The sequence below is a fragment of the Corvus cornix genome, chromosome 3, assembly GCF_000738735.6.
Source record: "Corvus cornix cornix isolate S_Up_H32 chromosome 3, ASM73873v5, whole genome shotgun sequence".
Lineage (NCBI taxonomy): Eukaryota > Metazoa > Chordata > Aves > Passeriformes > Corvidae > Corvus > Corvus cornix.
In genome coordinates this window covers 111,599,687-111,616,384 of record NC_047056.1, presented here as the reverse complement: position 1 = coordinate 111,616,384, position 16,698 = coordinate 111,599,687, and the positions used below count along the sequence as shown (strand labels likewise).

The 16,698-nt window shown below is 42.8% G+C and overlaps 1 protein-coding gene across 1 annotated transcript in view; it reads left to right on the top strand.

Moving 5' to 3' along the window:
* Positions 1-16,698, top strand: part of PKHD1 (PKHD1 ciliary IPT domain containing fibrocystin/polyductin) — a 237,594-nt gene that overhangs the window by 120,206 nt on the left and 100,690 nt on the right. The window contains exons 46-49 of the mRNA XM_039569948.1: positions 1,792-1,927; positions 3,207-3,453; positions 12,067-12,244; positions 12,865-13,060. Coding sequence (XP_039425882.1) covers positions 1,792-1,927; positions 3,207-3,453; positions 12,067-12,244; positions 12,865-13,060 — 757 coding nt within the window. The remainder of the gene's footprint in view (positions 1-1,791; positions 1,928-3,206; positions 3,454-12,066; positions 12,245-12,864; positions 13,061-16,698) is intronic.

The window sequence follows — 16,698 nt, the reverse complement described above, 5'->3', positions numbered from 1 at the left end:
AGTGATGTCCCAGGGAATTTCTCTGACACCAAGGGGTGGATGTTTTTGTTTTTGCTTTGCAGGATCCATGGAAGGATTCCAATGTTGTACTTGTTAAGAGATTTAGAGGCGCTCAGCTGTGCCTTGTTTCTTGCAGTACCTCGGGGGGGTGATTATCTTTGATTATCTCACTATAAGAGCCTCCTTGTCATAATTTACATCTTAATGTATGTAATTCTTCCTTTAATAATGACGTCTCTTTAATATCAATTAAAACTTTATGACATTAATTTAATAGGAACCTTGGATATTCCTCTCTGCTGCCCCTTCCACTTTTTGGAAAAAAAGTGTTTTTAAAACATGATTGTTTTCTGGAAATATCAGGGCATTGAAAAGTTGGGGCTTTGACCCACTGAAACATTAGTGACAGGGCTAAATCCAGGACCTGCAAAAACCAAATGAAAGATTTTGGTAACTTCTTAGACAATCAGCAAGCCTATTCTATGCCCTCATAAAGCAACTCATTGTCTTTGTGAGGCCATTTAAGGAGAAGCATTTCTTCCTGGAAAAATCAGGAGTTCTGGGTCAGGTGACACATACAAGAGAGGAATTATTGTCTCACACTGAGAGTTTTAAACAAAACTGATTCATTAAAAATATAGAAAATTGGGTGGGATAAAAGCCAATGGAGACTTTCTGAACTTGTTACCAGAAACTAGGGATTTCTCCTTAGCAGTGACTTGGAAGAGGAAGGCCCAAGGGCGAGGACTATCACTCCAGATGTTTTATGTTTTGGCCTCAGAATAAAAAAAAGCTGATGGAACTACTGTCTCTTACAGAGATTGAAGAAGCACCATTTCTTTGAAGTAATATTCTACTCACAAAAGTGCATTTCATTCTACCTATTCAATTGCAGAGATGTTTCCATATAGGGTGGATTTCTTTATTCATTCTCTACTCTGGTTTTGGTAATTATTTTACAAGTATTTATTGGTCTCAAACAGTATCACACCGCTCCTGCCAGCCCTTTCTCCTGCAGGCTGCTCACCAACTCTGAGTACATCTTTATTTCCAGGCTGTTTCCAAGATAGTTTGGTACTTCCCATGAGTCATGGACTACAATCACCCCAAAATCCAGTTTGTCCATTGTCTTTTTCATCACTCTTGGCTTTTGCTCTTCCTTTCTGGTTCTTGTAGCTCTGATGGACCCTGAAGTCAGCTGGAGGTTTTCAGAGAGCCTGGCTTAAGTGCTTCCCCATCCAAAATGACACAAAATGTCTTTGAATCTCAGTGCTCAGGTTTTTCTTAGAACAGAAATAAGAATGATCACTTTTGCAGAGTAGGAAAAATTCCCAATTGCTGGATAAAAACGGTAAAGTAAAATGGGGCTGTAAAAATTCACTCACTGTGGCTTTCCTCTCCCTTCAAGTGTCCAATCTTAACTACTATGCAACAACTCAAACAAAGGGCAACAAGCTGCCCTTGAAAGTGATGTTATCACCTGCTTCAAGTGGGGAATTAAATGGGTGTTACTTGTCAGATTTTGCCAAACAATAGTTTAGATCCATCCTTTAAACCCCACAACTGTGGGCAATCACACTTTTGCATTCCCAGCTGCTGCACCCTGGATGCTCCGTTTCTGGAAATGTTCCTGGCCAGGTTGGATGGGGCTTGGAGTGACCTGGTCTAGTGGAAGGTGTCCCTGCCCACGGAAGGGGTTGGAATAAGGCAACATTTAAGGTCCCTTCCAACCCAAGCCAGTGTAGGATTCTGTGATTCACACGGTGATGTTTCCTTCACTCCTCATTTCAGAATAGCACCTGTATGTCTTCAGGACTAAAGACTCCCAAAAGGTACCAGTTCCTCATCTCCAACACAGCTTTCAGGAACTTTGATGTGAACACTTGCACAGCAATCAGGACTTGTTCTGGCTGTTACCAAGGGCAGGGTGAGTCTGATTCACCTTTATTTCTCAGGATTTCCAAGTCCCTGGCTTCCCCTCCCATTACAAGTTCATAGTTTCCACAGACAATCATTGATAGCTCCTCTGCACAGGCTGAGATTCCAGGTTGTCCCCAGTCTTGCTGGATATGGCTTCATCACTCAGTTGGAGCCACATGTTGCGTTTATTTTGAGACAAATATAGCCTGATTTTTGCACTGATACAGTTTTTCAGTGGAAACGGGTTTTATACACTGCCTTGTTTCTGCATCTTCATTTTGGGAGGTAAAATTTCAAGAGTGACAATTTCTTTAAAAGCTGTGACACAGTCTCACAGAATTTCACCAAGCTGCTACCTCAGGCCAGCCTAAACCTGAGGTGAATTTGCCTAAGATAATGTGTAAACTAAGCATCCGTCTGAGCTTTGAAGAGGTACCCAAAGGCTCTTTGAAGAATGTTGCAACTGCAATTGCCTCTTGTACTGTAAGGAAACGTATTTATATATAAATTAAGACTGCCCTACAATAACATAGCAGAGAGAAAGACTTTGGGAGATGAGATCAAAGGACAGGAGGAAAAGTAAAATCTGGCTTAGTCAGGCTAAAACTGGGAATAGGGCAGTCAAATAGTAACCTATGTGTTGTATGGACACTCCTGCCAAAGCTGACTTTTTACAGTCCATGGGGCAATGATTTTCTGACATTTCTGTAAATAATTAATGTGCTCAAAAACTTTAGCCTGCATGGATATTCATATTTTTTTCGTAGCTATCTGTGTTTCAGTGAAAAAATCCTCCAGACTCACTGTTCAGCCAAGGTTTTATTCTGCCAGGTGCTGCACGTATCCAGAAGAGTCAAATATATCTACACAACATAAACAGTCCTCACCTCTAAAAAATTTACCTTCAAAAAAATTCAGAAAGGGTCTATAAGAATCACTGGCATGGGGTCTGTAATTTTGGCTGTGGGGCCTGTGAAGAAGTGTTTGGAGTCACTGAGGAGATGCTGGTGGGACCAGGAGCAGCACCTGGATCAGGCAAGTCTGAACCACAGGTCCTGTCACAACAGAGCACTGGAAAAGTTTGGCCTGGCCATAGCACAGCAGTAGCTATTCCTAAACCCACCTCTATTTATTTTCTCAGATCTCCCCATTTTGTTGACTCATCAGACGTTTTTCCAAAGGCAAGGTGGAATGAAGTTGGTCTCTTTTCCTCCAAAGAATTGTCTTCAGGCCCATTACATGAGGTGACCATTCTGTTTTTCTGAAATACTGCTTGTCACCCACAGGTGGCTTTACAGTGACAGCTGAACATCTGACCTTCACCAACTCCCCTTTCCAAGTGTCCTTCCCCTTTCCTCACTCTGCCATCCTTGAGGATCTTGATGGCTCCACCACAGGACAGAAGGGAAGTCACATCCTGCCTTCCACAGATATCCTGGCAGCATCTTGCACAGCCAGTGCCAACTTCAGCCAAGCTTCTGGTGGCAGTGTTTGTGACAGTGACCTTGTTTTCCACCGTATGGCTCTTCATTTGTAAGTAATTGCTCCATCTCCCAAAATTCAGCATGGGCTTTGCTTCTATGTGTTATTCTGAGATTGCTGCTGGGTCTGAGCTCAGTCCCAGAACTGCTGCCTCTCTGCTGGGTCCTAAACTAGGTCTAAAGCCTGAGCGGTGGCACCTCTTAACCCACTGTGCTATCTCCCATGGCCTGTCAATCCATGGCAGAAGGACAAGGATTTCCTGGAGATGCTGTGTTGCATCTGGCATCTCACACTGAAGTATTTGATTGCTTGGGAAATTAGGAACAGGTCTAATAATAATCCAGTCCTGGGGTACAGCCAGGTTGTCCCCATCAGCCTTGGCGGCTGTACAGCTCCCAGTTCTGTCCCAGTTCACTTGTCTCCCCAAGCTGCAATTCTCCCTGCCTTTGAGCAACTGGCAGCTAAGGGGATCCAATGGAGAAATGCTGTTCAGCCAAGAACTGCCACCACTTCTCTTACCCAGGGAGGACACTTGCAAATTTCTAACACAAGAGAAAGAAGGAATAAGACTTTTAGTGATTTAAACACCACTCCTGTTTTCCTTCCTGTGCTCATCTTCCCTTCCCAGTCTCCTGCTCAGCATTTCACTTTCCTTTTGAAGTACAAATCTGAACAATTATCCATTTTTTGCTGTCTCAGGTTAGTGGTACACATGCAGAAATCCTCAAGTGCTCTGTCAGAGGGCTGTTAATTATTCATGTCTACCTCATAATTCATGTTTTAGAAGGAGGGGAAAAAATCCAACCCCTTCCCAAATAAGCAAAAAACTAATCACTTGTTCCATTGAAGGAGAAAACTCTAAGACTTTGAGCTACCTGCAGGCTTTGCATGTGATTACTGTGTCTCGTAATGAATACAAAAGTCTGCAAAAATTTAAGAGGTTGGAGTCATTCTGATTTAACTAAAAGAATATTGGGTAAAAGGCAAAATAAAACTGTGCTTGGTGTCTTTCCTAAGCAGTTAACCATGAGGTCCTGGGGAAATTAATCCCCTTTCTAGTCTGTGTTTACCTTAATGAAATGGACTGTGAGATCTTTGGGCTGATGCTGTGTGGGTGGATGGAGCCTCTCTAAATGCTGCCTGTAGAGTGATTTGGTTCCTTTTGGGTACTGCCACAATGTAATTGTTAATAATTCATGACAGTTAATATATTTAATACACCTTGTTTCTCTTTGCATCAGAAGGTGGGTGAGGAGTGAGTACAAGTAGGAGTTCATCCACACCATTGCTGTTAACTCTGGCAAGACTTAACCAGACCTAAATTTTGTCTTCCCAGTAAATTGCATGAGAGTTTGCCTGGAAGCGTTCAAGACCAGGTTGGACAGGGATTGGAATAACCTAGTCTAGTGGAAGGTGTCCCTGCCCATGGCAGGGGGTTGGAACTAAATGAGCTTTAGGGTCCCTTCCAATCTACATCATTCCAGGATTCGATGATTAGTCATATCAATGACTTCTCAATTAAGGTTTTATTTCAAGCAAGTACTCTTTATTAAGCTTCTTTATTATTCATCTGCATGAGCTGGGAGTCAATTTACATCAAAGATCCTTGGCAGTGTAAGAAGCAGAAGCCAGCTGTTAGCCTGTTCTCCTGAGGACTGTGTACTCAGCAGAGTAACCCCAGAGACCATGAGCATCCCCTCTGTGCTGCTTCCAGATCCTCTCTCCTGAGTAGATCCCAGCAGCCAAATCACCCTCAAGTTAAGTTGAAAGACTGTCAGATGCAGCCAAATGAGTATGGTGAGTCAGGCAGGCTTTGTTCAGATGGATAGAGCTCCAAAAGGAACCTGGGAGAGGACCAGGATGGGGAATAAAAGGAGCTGGAGGGGATGAAGAGTAAAAGTCAATTAATAAAATATCCACAGAATGACTGGAGAATGGGGGGGTGGGAGAGGGAGAATGGGTGAATTTTATCCAGATGTATTTGAAGAGTGTTTGCAATAAAAAGGGAATAGTTTAGGATTCATACAGCAAAACATGACTAGGAGCAATTGGCAGAGGTTGAGTAAAGAGAATAAAGATAGGTGGGTGACAGGAAAAAAAATTCTTAACAGTGCAGTCTCTTGGATCCATCTCATCTCAGTAAAAAAACAAAAGTACTGTTGCTTGTCTTTCTTTAGTTTCTGACAAGAAAAGAAATCTCTCTGGAAGAAATCTTTCTGTTGTGCTCTACTAGGCCGTGGAGTATGTAATGTGTCAGATCCGCAACTTGAATTTTCTGTGCTCCTCAATAAAAAGCATGAGAAGCTTGAGATGCTACGTTTTTTTGCTTATCCTGAATTTCAGGGATGACATTCTAGCTCCAAAAATCTTGAAGGCTGAGGCAAGTAATGGATTTTGACAGGTGAGTCCTAGTATGGCAACCTCTATCTCAGCAACCTTGGGATCATTCCCTGACCCTAAGGACAACTGGCAAGGATTGGACACAGCCGTATTTTTAACCATCTCAGTCTCCAAAACATCAGGGATGTTGCATCAGCACCAACTTTTAGGAAACATCCCCTTCCTGGAAGCTGTCAGGGATAGGGTTGGTTGGTGCAAGCTAAAAGCATGTCTGGAATAATTTTAATTATTTATGATACAGTGTAGGAAATTGACTATCTTTGTGCTGTTTAATTTATGAGAATGCATGTGTTGTATTAACACTTCTTCCCAAAATAAACTACGTGTTTGGGGGGAAAAAAGTGTTTTGTTAGAGAAAAACTATAGAAGCTCTTTTCTGAAAAAGAAAACTACTATCCCGAACATTTTGTGACTCTCTGTCCTGAACTGCTTCACTCAACAACTTCCAGGGAAATGGGGATCCATTTCCAAGATTGCACTGCTGTAACAAAACCCTTCTTCACAAAGTCCAGTTGAAAGTTAAACTAATGTGTCACGTAAGCACACTTTAAAGAGGGGTTTTATGTCTTTTAAAAATGTAATTGGAGCTTATAAAAGTCTTTATAAATTTATATGTGAGAAAGTTATTGAGTAGTCTGAAGCACAGCTTATGCTATGGCACAGCACAGCATGGCTGCAGGCTAGAAACGGCTGCTCCAAATGCCACCGCTACCCATATTATCATGAAACTATGAATCTCTATTAATATTAAAACAAATTTTCATTAAAAAATTGTCATAACATGATTAAGTGACTTTCAAAGTTTCTTCACATTATGCATAATTTTTACAAGAGGAGAGCATTAGAATAATCTGCAGCCTGGCAGCACCTCGCAGCGAAGGGGACTCCAAACACTCGGTGGCTGCGCCTGCCAAAAGGGAGTTTCCCTCTTGGTCCCTCTCCCTTGCTGTTCTTTTTTCACTGGGGAAGCCTTGGACTCACTCAGCACCAGTCTTGTAGTTCAAGCTTTTTATTGTCTCCCCCTTCTCTCATCTGCTGCGGAGTGAAAGATTAATTTTCTTCTTTATAGGTTTAGTTCTTAAATCTGGTCTAACATCCTCTCCGGTTTGCTTCTGCAAACCCATCCACTGCTGATGGCTTGCTATGAAAGGAATAGTGTTCCCCTACCTTCACAGCTTTGAGTCTTGGAGTGAGTTCTGATGGTTACTCTGGTTTTGCTCCTCCTTTGATCTTTACTTTCTGTGGTGCCTTCAGCTGAAGATCCCCCTGCTGTGAAACACTCTGACAACCACGATTCTTCTCTCAATGTGCTCAGTTGCTCTCTGGCCATGTTCCCCATGTACATAACTGTACCCACACAGGGGGCAGCTTACACGGTCACTTGTCCCCATAACCCATCCTTTGAGGGCTCCTGTGATGTAACATGGAAGACAAATAATAAATTATTGACTATTGACTGTTCAGTTACCAACTCATCAGCTCAGCTTTAGAGATTCAGCTTTTACTCTTCTATATATATGCCATTTCAGACATCCCCCCAAGAGAAATTTGTATCCCGATGGAGAACACCTTTCCATTCACCCTGCAGTCAGGGGTATGGGCAGCAAAGCCAGATGCTGCACAGGGTTACGAGTATACAAGACGTTTCCTCAAGCCTTCTCCCTCAGCTTGAGCATCATCTGAGGTATTTCTGAGAGCAGGGAGATAAATTTACCATTGAGGCAATATTTGCTGGTCCTAAGCTACTTTCCTTGCAAGGAGAAATCTGGCAAGTCCTTTGGATGCTTCTTATGGCCTGGATAGATTGGAGCCAGGTGCATCAGCTTGGACTCCCTGTCATAACCAGTATCTTATTAATCCTAAAATCATAGAATGGTTTGGGTTAGAAGGGACCTTAAAGGTCACCTCGTTTCACCCCCTGCCATGGGCAGGGTCAGCTTTCACTATCCCAGGTTGCTCCAAGCTCCATCCAACCCGGCCTTGGACTCTTCCAGGGACTCTTCAGAGCTCTACCTGTTGTAGGAAAAGCAGAGTGACCAAGTGGTCCTCCTTTGGTCTTTGCTATGCTTGAACTGCAGACATTTGAACCGTTTTTCACCAACCACTTTCCAGCTCAGGATTTCTATCTGATTATAGTTTTCCTGAAAACATCAGCTTGTAAACTATAGGATCTGGGGAAATGTTTTAAGAACACAGGGAATTTTGGAAGTCGGGGTAGCAAACTCAAGTGCTACTCTGAATGAAACCATCTTGGCTTGTCAGTCACAACCCTTTCTATTCCTGGGAAACCATCCCAATTCTTACTTTACTTCAAATTCAGACTATGGTGGCCAAGCAGGATCAGGGTCAAAGATCTGGTTATTTCCTAAAAGACCCATGCATGAAAAAAAATCACTGTGAGTAAGAGTTCATAATAAAAGACAGATTTGAATAATGAGGTTGGTATCTCAACAAAGATACACACATTTACTGAAAACAGCTGAAAATTCTTAGCTCTTGGCAATTAAAATAAAGTGAACTGGTCTGGGGCCCAACATTAAACCTGTAAAGTGTTTGATATGGTCATAATTTGGAATTAGCCTCCCTTTGGCCAAATATAAATCTGGACTCTTGAAATAAACATTTGGTGTCCCATTTGAAGTTCGATGCTAAATTGTTTCCTGTTTTTGAAGAGGGATAATCATAACGGATTATTACACAAACAGAAAGCATTTAGAGCTAAACATAGCACTCGCCTTCATACACACAGATATGGACCCTTAGGATAAATAAGTTAACAGTAAACATAAACAGGAGAGTTTATATTTGTTCTACTCCGTGTTGTTGATTGGCTTAACAAATCCTTTGTGGCCCATATCTGTTGAGCAGTTCTGCACAATGCATTTGAGCTAAATTACATAACAGTTTATACAGTCACAATTTGTGAATTGTGGCTCAGACTGTAAAGCCCTATCCTGTAATCCTGCCATATTTCTAAAGCAAATTGCTCCTTAATTGAAACCTGCTTCGATATAAAAATACAGCCTTTTCAATGAGTCATCCTTTTTTTCCCCTTACAGTTTGTAAAGGCTTCCAGCAGTTTAAAGGGAGGGTTAATTTTGCATTAAGACCATTGCCTCCTAGTTTCTTTCAAATAAAGCCAGGAGAAGTTCGGGGGAAGGCTCTTTCCTCTGATAATGAAGCTCTCCACATTAATGATGCGTGCAGGCTCCCTTGGATCCTCTGAATTAGAAATACTCGTGTGTGCCAGCGTTCTTCTACTTCATTAACATTAAAGAGAGGTGGATTGGTGGCTATTTAGGGCACAGTGAAATCACTGGCTATTTAGGGCAAATGGAAATGGTGCTAATTGTGGCTGGTAACTCCATTAGTAGGGTACTTGCATTTTGGTGCCTTTTTGGCATGGAGGTGAAAAAACAAGCACGCTGACATCCTTTCCAGGGGAGTGTATCTCAGGCTTATCGCTGCCTTGCACCAGTTAACTTGTATGCTGAGCTGAGAACTTTTCCAGGTTCCCCAAATTTTTGGTTTGTTTTGCTGGCTGTCTGTCAGGGGTAGGGCATGTATTTATGGGTGGCAACACATCAAGCAATGCATGTAAAAGACAAGGACAAAACATTCCAGGTCAAGAAAACCTTAGAGATTCCAGGCCATAAGGTATCTTCTGATTCTTTCCCTTCCTGGGTCATCAGCAAGCTTTCAACTGAACATGAGCCAGGTGTGCCCAGGTGGGCAAGAGGCCAATGGCACCTGGGCTGTCCCAGCTCTGGTGTGTCCACTAGGACCCAGGCAGTGCCCGTCCCCTGTGCTGGCACTGCTGGGGCACCTCCAGTGCTGGGGGCAGCTCTGGGACCCTCCTGACAGGAGAGACCTGAAGGGGCTGGAGAATGTCCAGGGAAGGGAACGGAGCTGGGCAAGGGGCTGGAGCACCAGGAGCAGCTGAGGGAGCTGGGAAAGGGGCTCAGCCTGGAGAAAAGGAGGCTCAGGGGGGACCTTGTGGCTCTGCACAACTCCCTGACAGGAGGGGACAGCCAGTGGTCAGGCTCTGCTCCCAGGGAATGGGGACAGGACAAGAGTAAATGGCCTCAAGGTGCACCTGGAGAGGTTTAGATTGAATACTAGGAAGAATTTCATCATGGAAAAGGAGGCAGTAGTGGAGTCATCATGCCTGGAGGAATTTAAAATACATGTAAATGTGGCCCTTGGGGGCATGGTTTAGAGGTGGCCTTGGTAGTGTTGGGTTAATGGTTGAACTCAATGATCTCAGAGGTCTTTTCTGACCTAAATGATTCTATGATTCTATACCTTGTCTGCTATAAGTAGAAATGCAGGAAAAGACATATTTCATTTAACTGCAGCCATTTGGAAGCTTGTTGTATAGTTTAAGATATTTATTTGGGGTCGTCTCAATATTGGTCTCCAACATAAATGGATTCACAGTTAATTCACTAGTTAGTGAATTCCCATTCCCATTCACTAGCTATTGGATCTACATGGCTGGTATGGCATTGCCACCTAACTTTCTGACAGGTTAGACTTGTATCCCAGCAGGATTGCCCCTTCCAGGCTTTCTTCTCTGTCTTTACTTCTCCTGGAAGTACTGGGGAGAGTCTCCCAATAAAGGTGATTCAAGCTGTTCTCACCAGAATCCTCCAGCAATGAAAATTAAAATGAATAAAGAGTAAAACCATGTGAATTTAGTCTTCAGAGAGGATGGCTCAGAGTCTCTGTCACTTGTGACACTGGGCATCTTTGCAGGTCAATAAGGCACCTTCTGATGTGTAAGAGAGTTTAATGTTTCTCTGCATTATGTGTGGTGTTCTGCTGCTAGAAATGTTCTCCTGAATACCTGTGCAGGTGCTGATAACTGTGGCAATAATGTGTTTGTTGTCATTTACTTGCTTAATTAGCAGCCTAATATCCTGGTCCAGTTAATGCCCATAAGAGGAGGTTTATTAGTGGTACGAAAGCTGTTTAAGCCTTATAAACTCCTTCCAGTTTCATTGGTCTGCCAATATCTTCTGGTTGAGTGATTCTTTGCTGATTCACACTTCGCTTTGCTGTTGCTGTTTCTCAGCTGAATGTTTCTGGGTAACCAGAAAGTGCTTTGCCTAAGTGACAGACTCTAGAAAAACAAACAAAAAAAAGTAAAAATCACTGAATTGATTTTAAAAAAAGAAAGAAAAATATATCTGGGATAACTGCTTCGGTGATTTTGCATCATCTCCAAAGCACTAGGGGGGAAAAAAGCAACAAACCAACCAAAAATTGCAAATACAGGCAAATTGCAGGATGACATGAGTTTTAGCACTGTCTGTCTTGGGTTAGTAAGCCATATCTAGTCTGAGAGGTTGGATAATCTGCTAAGATGTGTAGTTGTAAGGTAACGCTTCAAATATTGAGAAAAAAATATTCAAGGAATGCTTAAAAGAGGAGGTTTTTTTAAGCTTAGTGTCAGCTCAAATGCCAAAACTGAGAGGAGTCTACAGAGACCTTAAATCTAAAGGGTTTACGACCACTCATGATATCAGTGCTAATGTTGATCTGTTCAGGAAGGATATTTTTTCCTCTGACTAGGTAGGGCAGGAATTAGTGCAAAGTTCTGGTGAAAAAGGGGGTTGACTTCTCATTTGGATGCTCAGAAGAACTGCTGTAGTAAAAGTTCACCCATTTTGTGAAGGATTTAATCATTCTGCAGCAGCCCTAGCTACAAACTGCAGGCAAAGAGCAGCCCTTCGAATTACATAGGATTTTTTTTGAAACTTTTAACCAATCAAAAGGGAGTGAGTAATCGCAGAACCACAGAATGGTTTGGGTTGGAAGGGATTCTAGACCTCATTCCAATGCCTTGCCATGGGCAGGGACACCTTCCACTAGACCAGGTTGCTCCAGACCCCACCCAGCCTGGGATGAGGCTAATAAGAAGGCTCCACCAAACTTAATGAAGATCCTAAAAGTTGAACCTGAGGCCCATGAGTCCGGTGGAGGGAAAATACTTTGGCAATGTAGAAGTTGGTACCTTGGCTGTTACCACTTCTCTGCACTCTTCCTCTTCCTTTATTCCTACATGCTGTGTCTCTCTTTTTCTCTCTTTTTACAGCACTTGGGGGAAAATATTGTTTCTTATGATATTTGTAAAGAATTACAAAAATGTAAACACATTGTGAGGGACATCCAGCACAGCTACTTTAATTCTAGAACTCTATAGGTTGCAAAATGACAGAGTTCAATGTAAAAATGTAATTACTTTTTTTTTTCCTGCAGAAAAGAGGCTCCAGACATTCCTTATAATTTAAGTGTGACTGACAGTAGGAATAAGACAAACACAGTCAATTATGTCCCTGATACTTTATCAAACCTGTATGGCTGGATGGCTCTTCTCTTGGATAAAGAGACTTACACATTGACATTTGACAACCCTTTGGCCAGCAAACGGCTCCAGGTAACACAGGAAGATTTTATAATTTCAAAATTATATCTGGAAAAGACAATCACACTTTAATCTCTTTGGGTGAGCAGAGAGAAAAAAAAAATTAGTTAAGTGCACTGAGAAAGTCTCTCTGTATTTATAAGATTAGATAAGATGACCTAGTCCCTGAAGCTCTCAGTAGTAACCTGGACCAGGAAGGTCATGGAATTGTGGAATGGTTTGGGTTGGAACAGACCTTACAGCTCATCCAGTTCCACTCCCTGCCATGGGCAGGGATGTCTTCCACTAGACGAGGTTGCTCCAAGCCCCATTCCACCTGACCTTGGATGCCTGATGATTATGGATATCTTTGGTGAAATTTCAGTGTGGTCCTCAGGAAACAACAGGATTTTTACTGCCTTAAGATATGTCGAAACACATCTTTCAGAACATATTGTTCCTTTGAACCTTTCAAAGGTGATGTGGGGAGTTGATTTTTTCTGCATTTACCTTCTGCTTGGTTTTACATCTCTTTTCATGTTTTCAATACACGTTGCCTCTGAGGAGAACCATCCTCTCTGCCCTTTAAGTTGAACTCCATGGAGCTCTAATCACAGACCCAGACATGCTTCTTTTGGTTCCCTCTTCTCTAGTACTCAGTGACATTTAGCAACTTCAAGGCTGGGAATTACCTGCTGCTGGAACACAAGGATCTTCCTTCCCATCTGGAGGCCATGGTATCCTGTGGGACAAGGAGGGGACAGCCACTCCAATTGCTACCTTCGTACAGACACCACAGGAGCTGTGATTGGCATCTTGACAGCAAACTGGGGAGGTTCACCTATTTGGGTAAGTGCAGTATCAGGGTTGCAATGCACATTTTTGATAAGAATGGTGACAGAGCTGATGTCTTTTTAATTTAAACCCCAGATCTACTCAAGGCCAGCTTCCAATGGCCTTTCAATAAGTGAGAGGTCCTTCAAAAGGTTTATCAAATAGGTAAGTGCACATCAGGTCCATCCCTAACTGATCTATCTGATGCCTGACCTATCAACAAAAGGAATGTGTCATAAATAGTGGGTGATGTGACATCAGTTGTATTGATGCCATGATGATTTTTTGCCTTTTCTTTTATACTCCTTTTATACCTTTGTACAACTTCTGTACCCTCAGTGCTTTTTGCCTACATTCTTGGACTTGTTTGTCAAGCTAGGACACTCAACATCTTAGAGGCTTCGTAGTTAGGGATCAGTGTAGCCCAGACCCCAAGGTCCTCTCCAGAACACATTCTGTAAACTGAGATAGAACCATCCAGGGGAAGGCTCCTTGGGGATGGGGGCTCATTTGAGCCTCTCATTGGGGAATCTTTGATAGATATGCTAATTAGTAAGGCCTGTAATGTTATACCAGATCTTTTGGGGGTGTGCATTGTGGTGTGCATGGAGGTGCATTTGACCTGAACGTAGTGCACCTAAGGATCTTTAAAATAAATACCAAGGTAAAATCCCTTTTTCCCTTCTAACTGTGTTTGACTCTTGATTTTAAGACCAGGAAAAGGCATCAGTATTTGAATTGGATTTTTGGAGTGGTAAAGGCATTAAATTCCACTAATGACCTTTGCTGTCATCTGGTCCTATATCACAGGTATCATTAATAAATCATGGTCATCTTTCTAGGCTGAGCCCTCTGAAGGCAATAGAAGTATTGGGAGAGAATTTTTCCAAGGACTGAAAACTTCCGAAGACATCACAGGCCTTTGCATTTGAGTATGTGACCTTGTACATGAGATCATGGAGTGTGGTGGTCATTTTTTTTTTGAAGAAATGGATCTTTTCCATAATTCCCATTCTCAAGCAAATAATTTTATAAATGTCTACGCTCTATGTGCCAAAGGCAAGATAATGATTGTTGCCTTTATTAACAACAGCAGAACCAGGAATCACAAATATATTTTGGTGTCTTTGAGAAGATTGGCTTGTCCTTTATGACTCATATAGGGAAAGAAAAGATGATGATTTTCATTATAACAGATTTTTTATCACTTTTTTAATCCATTAAATTTAATGAATTTCCCTTGATTTTGCACTATTGAGATGAGATGCAAAAGACTCTCTCATGTAGGATGTCTTTAGAACAATCATTGGAGAGGAAAACACACCTGGAATGAGGGCAGGCAATCCACCTAGCTTGGTCTAGCAACAGTGAAAACCAACCAGTGTACATTTGTGAAAAATGGGAAAGCCCGGACCTTAACCTCAATCAGATCACACTTGCTGTGTCCACCCCTGGTCCTTCAGCAACTGCCACACCACAGCTTGTGTTTAACATTTTAGCTCTCAAAAGGGCCTGGACGCACCCAGGCTTCAAACTAGAAAAGATCCCTGTCCCGTGCTAAATCCCAAACTCTGCTGGGGAGTCTGCCTGGTCTGGGCCAAAGCTGTGCCAGGAATTTGGCCAGCATTATAACCATGTAGTTTATTAGGGTCCTGGTCTTAATTCTGTGTCCTGGCCCTGTTTAAATACAGTTCAGGTATAGATTGGCTACTATAAATTTAACTGTTGTGTCTAAGCCGTGCCAGAGACCATGTCAAGTATTTACTGAAAGAACAAAAATGTTTTATTATTTCAGTTTACTAACAGTATAAATTTGTTCTTTCAAGTATAGGAGTTGACTGCTTTTCAGTTTGCATATGCTGAATTGAACTGTCAGAGCAGCATGGGCAAGCTCAGAGGATGGCATCAGTATCTTGGCCTCTGCTGTTGAAAACAGAGGAGATGACAGTCTTGGGAAGACTGGGACAGAAGTGATCTGACCGGCATATGTCCCTCTTGCATCACAGATACTTTCTTGTCCTTCTCTTGCCTTACTTTCATCTTGATTTTTATTACGTGAAGAGCTTGTTGTGTCTCCTCATTTAACAGAGAGAGAAACAATCATCCAAAGTACACGAGGGGAAATTTATGAAAACACCTAACATGTATAATTCATGCTGTGAACATTTTCTGCTAGGACTTTTACAGGAGTAAGATCAATAATTCAGTGTCGGGTACCTAATATCTAAGCTGTCAGCGTAGGGTGAAAGTTTGAAACAAAGCAAGCAGATTCCTGGCCCTTGTGTGAGATTTAATTTCTCTCCTCTCCGCTGTGCAGGCTGAGAGGGTGAGGTTAATTAGCCAGCAGAGCAGACTCATGGCATGTGGTGGACTTTCCATCACTCAGGGTCCTTAGATGATGCTTGGCCATCTTTTCAGGGAAATATGCTCCAGCTCTGCGAGAAGCTATTAGAAACCTCATGAGGCGAGATTCATGCCCCATAGGAGGTCAGAGAAAGCTGCCACAATAGTCCCTTCTGGCCTTAAAACCCCACCAGTCCACCCACCGACCCGGAGAGGACAAGGCTTGAAGGTCTGGCCTGCAGAACATCTTCCCACATAACTCTGCAAGTTGGCTTTTTAAGAACTTTTTTTTTTTAATATTTTATTTACATTTAACTATATGAAATAATTAGCCAACTAATTAATCCCGTTTACAAGCTTTGTCGGATTCTTCAGCTGTCAGTCATGCCCGAGCCCGGGGCCGGCGTTGAGTCTTAGCTCCCTCCTTCATCAGACTTGGTCTCCATGGCTACAGGCTGCATCTGCTGACACCCCACTCTCTATTTACTGCTTAATTAAGAATTTCACGCTCAGCCCTTATCTGCTGCTAAGAACAAGAACACACTGTTAAGAAACTCCAAATTTAGGCTGCTGCACAAGGAAAGCCTTTCTTGTTGTCCTGACTGCGTGGAGCCTCTTTAACTACCCTCTTGGCAACTGCGCTGCCACCCTTCAATCAAAAATCATTAAATGGAGCAGAGATAATGAGCATGTAGCATATCAAAAGGAGGATGTTTGCTCGGGCTAAGGAGGAAAAGCTGTAAGGGTCTATAAGCAGCCGCCACTTCAAAGGGAGAAGGGGCTGATAAAGAGTCATTTGTTCCTGTTTGACTTATGTAAAAGGTCTGGTATGTCGCAGCCCCGTCTAGCAGACGCGGGTCCCCCCTCTCCCGGCTCGTGTGTCAGCGCTCGGGCAGCTGGGCGCAAACAGCATCAGCCCAAGCATATAATCACTTGACTCCGCGGCGACAATGGCCACTTGTAGGGGGTGGCGGAGGGAGGGCTGGGGGACAATGGCAAGACAATTATTGCAGCTGCTCGGGAGGGCCATAATTCTTCCTGCCCAAAGTCGGCGGCTCTCGCGGGGCGGAGGGGAGAGCTCCAGCCTATTAGTCATCCTCCAACTTTTGGAAGCACTTCGGTGGGGTTTCGACAGCTGCTGGTGTACCACCTCTTTGCAATAATTGTACATTCTGGCAGGGGTCAACTCACTTTTGACCCTCTGCTTTTGTGCCTCTCAGAAAGCCTTTTAGGGCAAACTGTGGGGAAGTGGCAGGGGTGCATTACATCCAAAATTAACGTTGGTAAATACGGATCAGATGCCAGCTCAT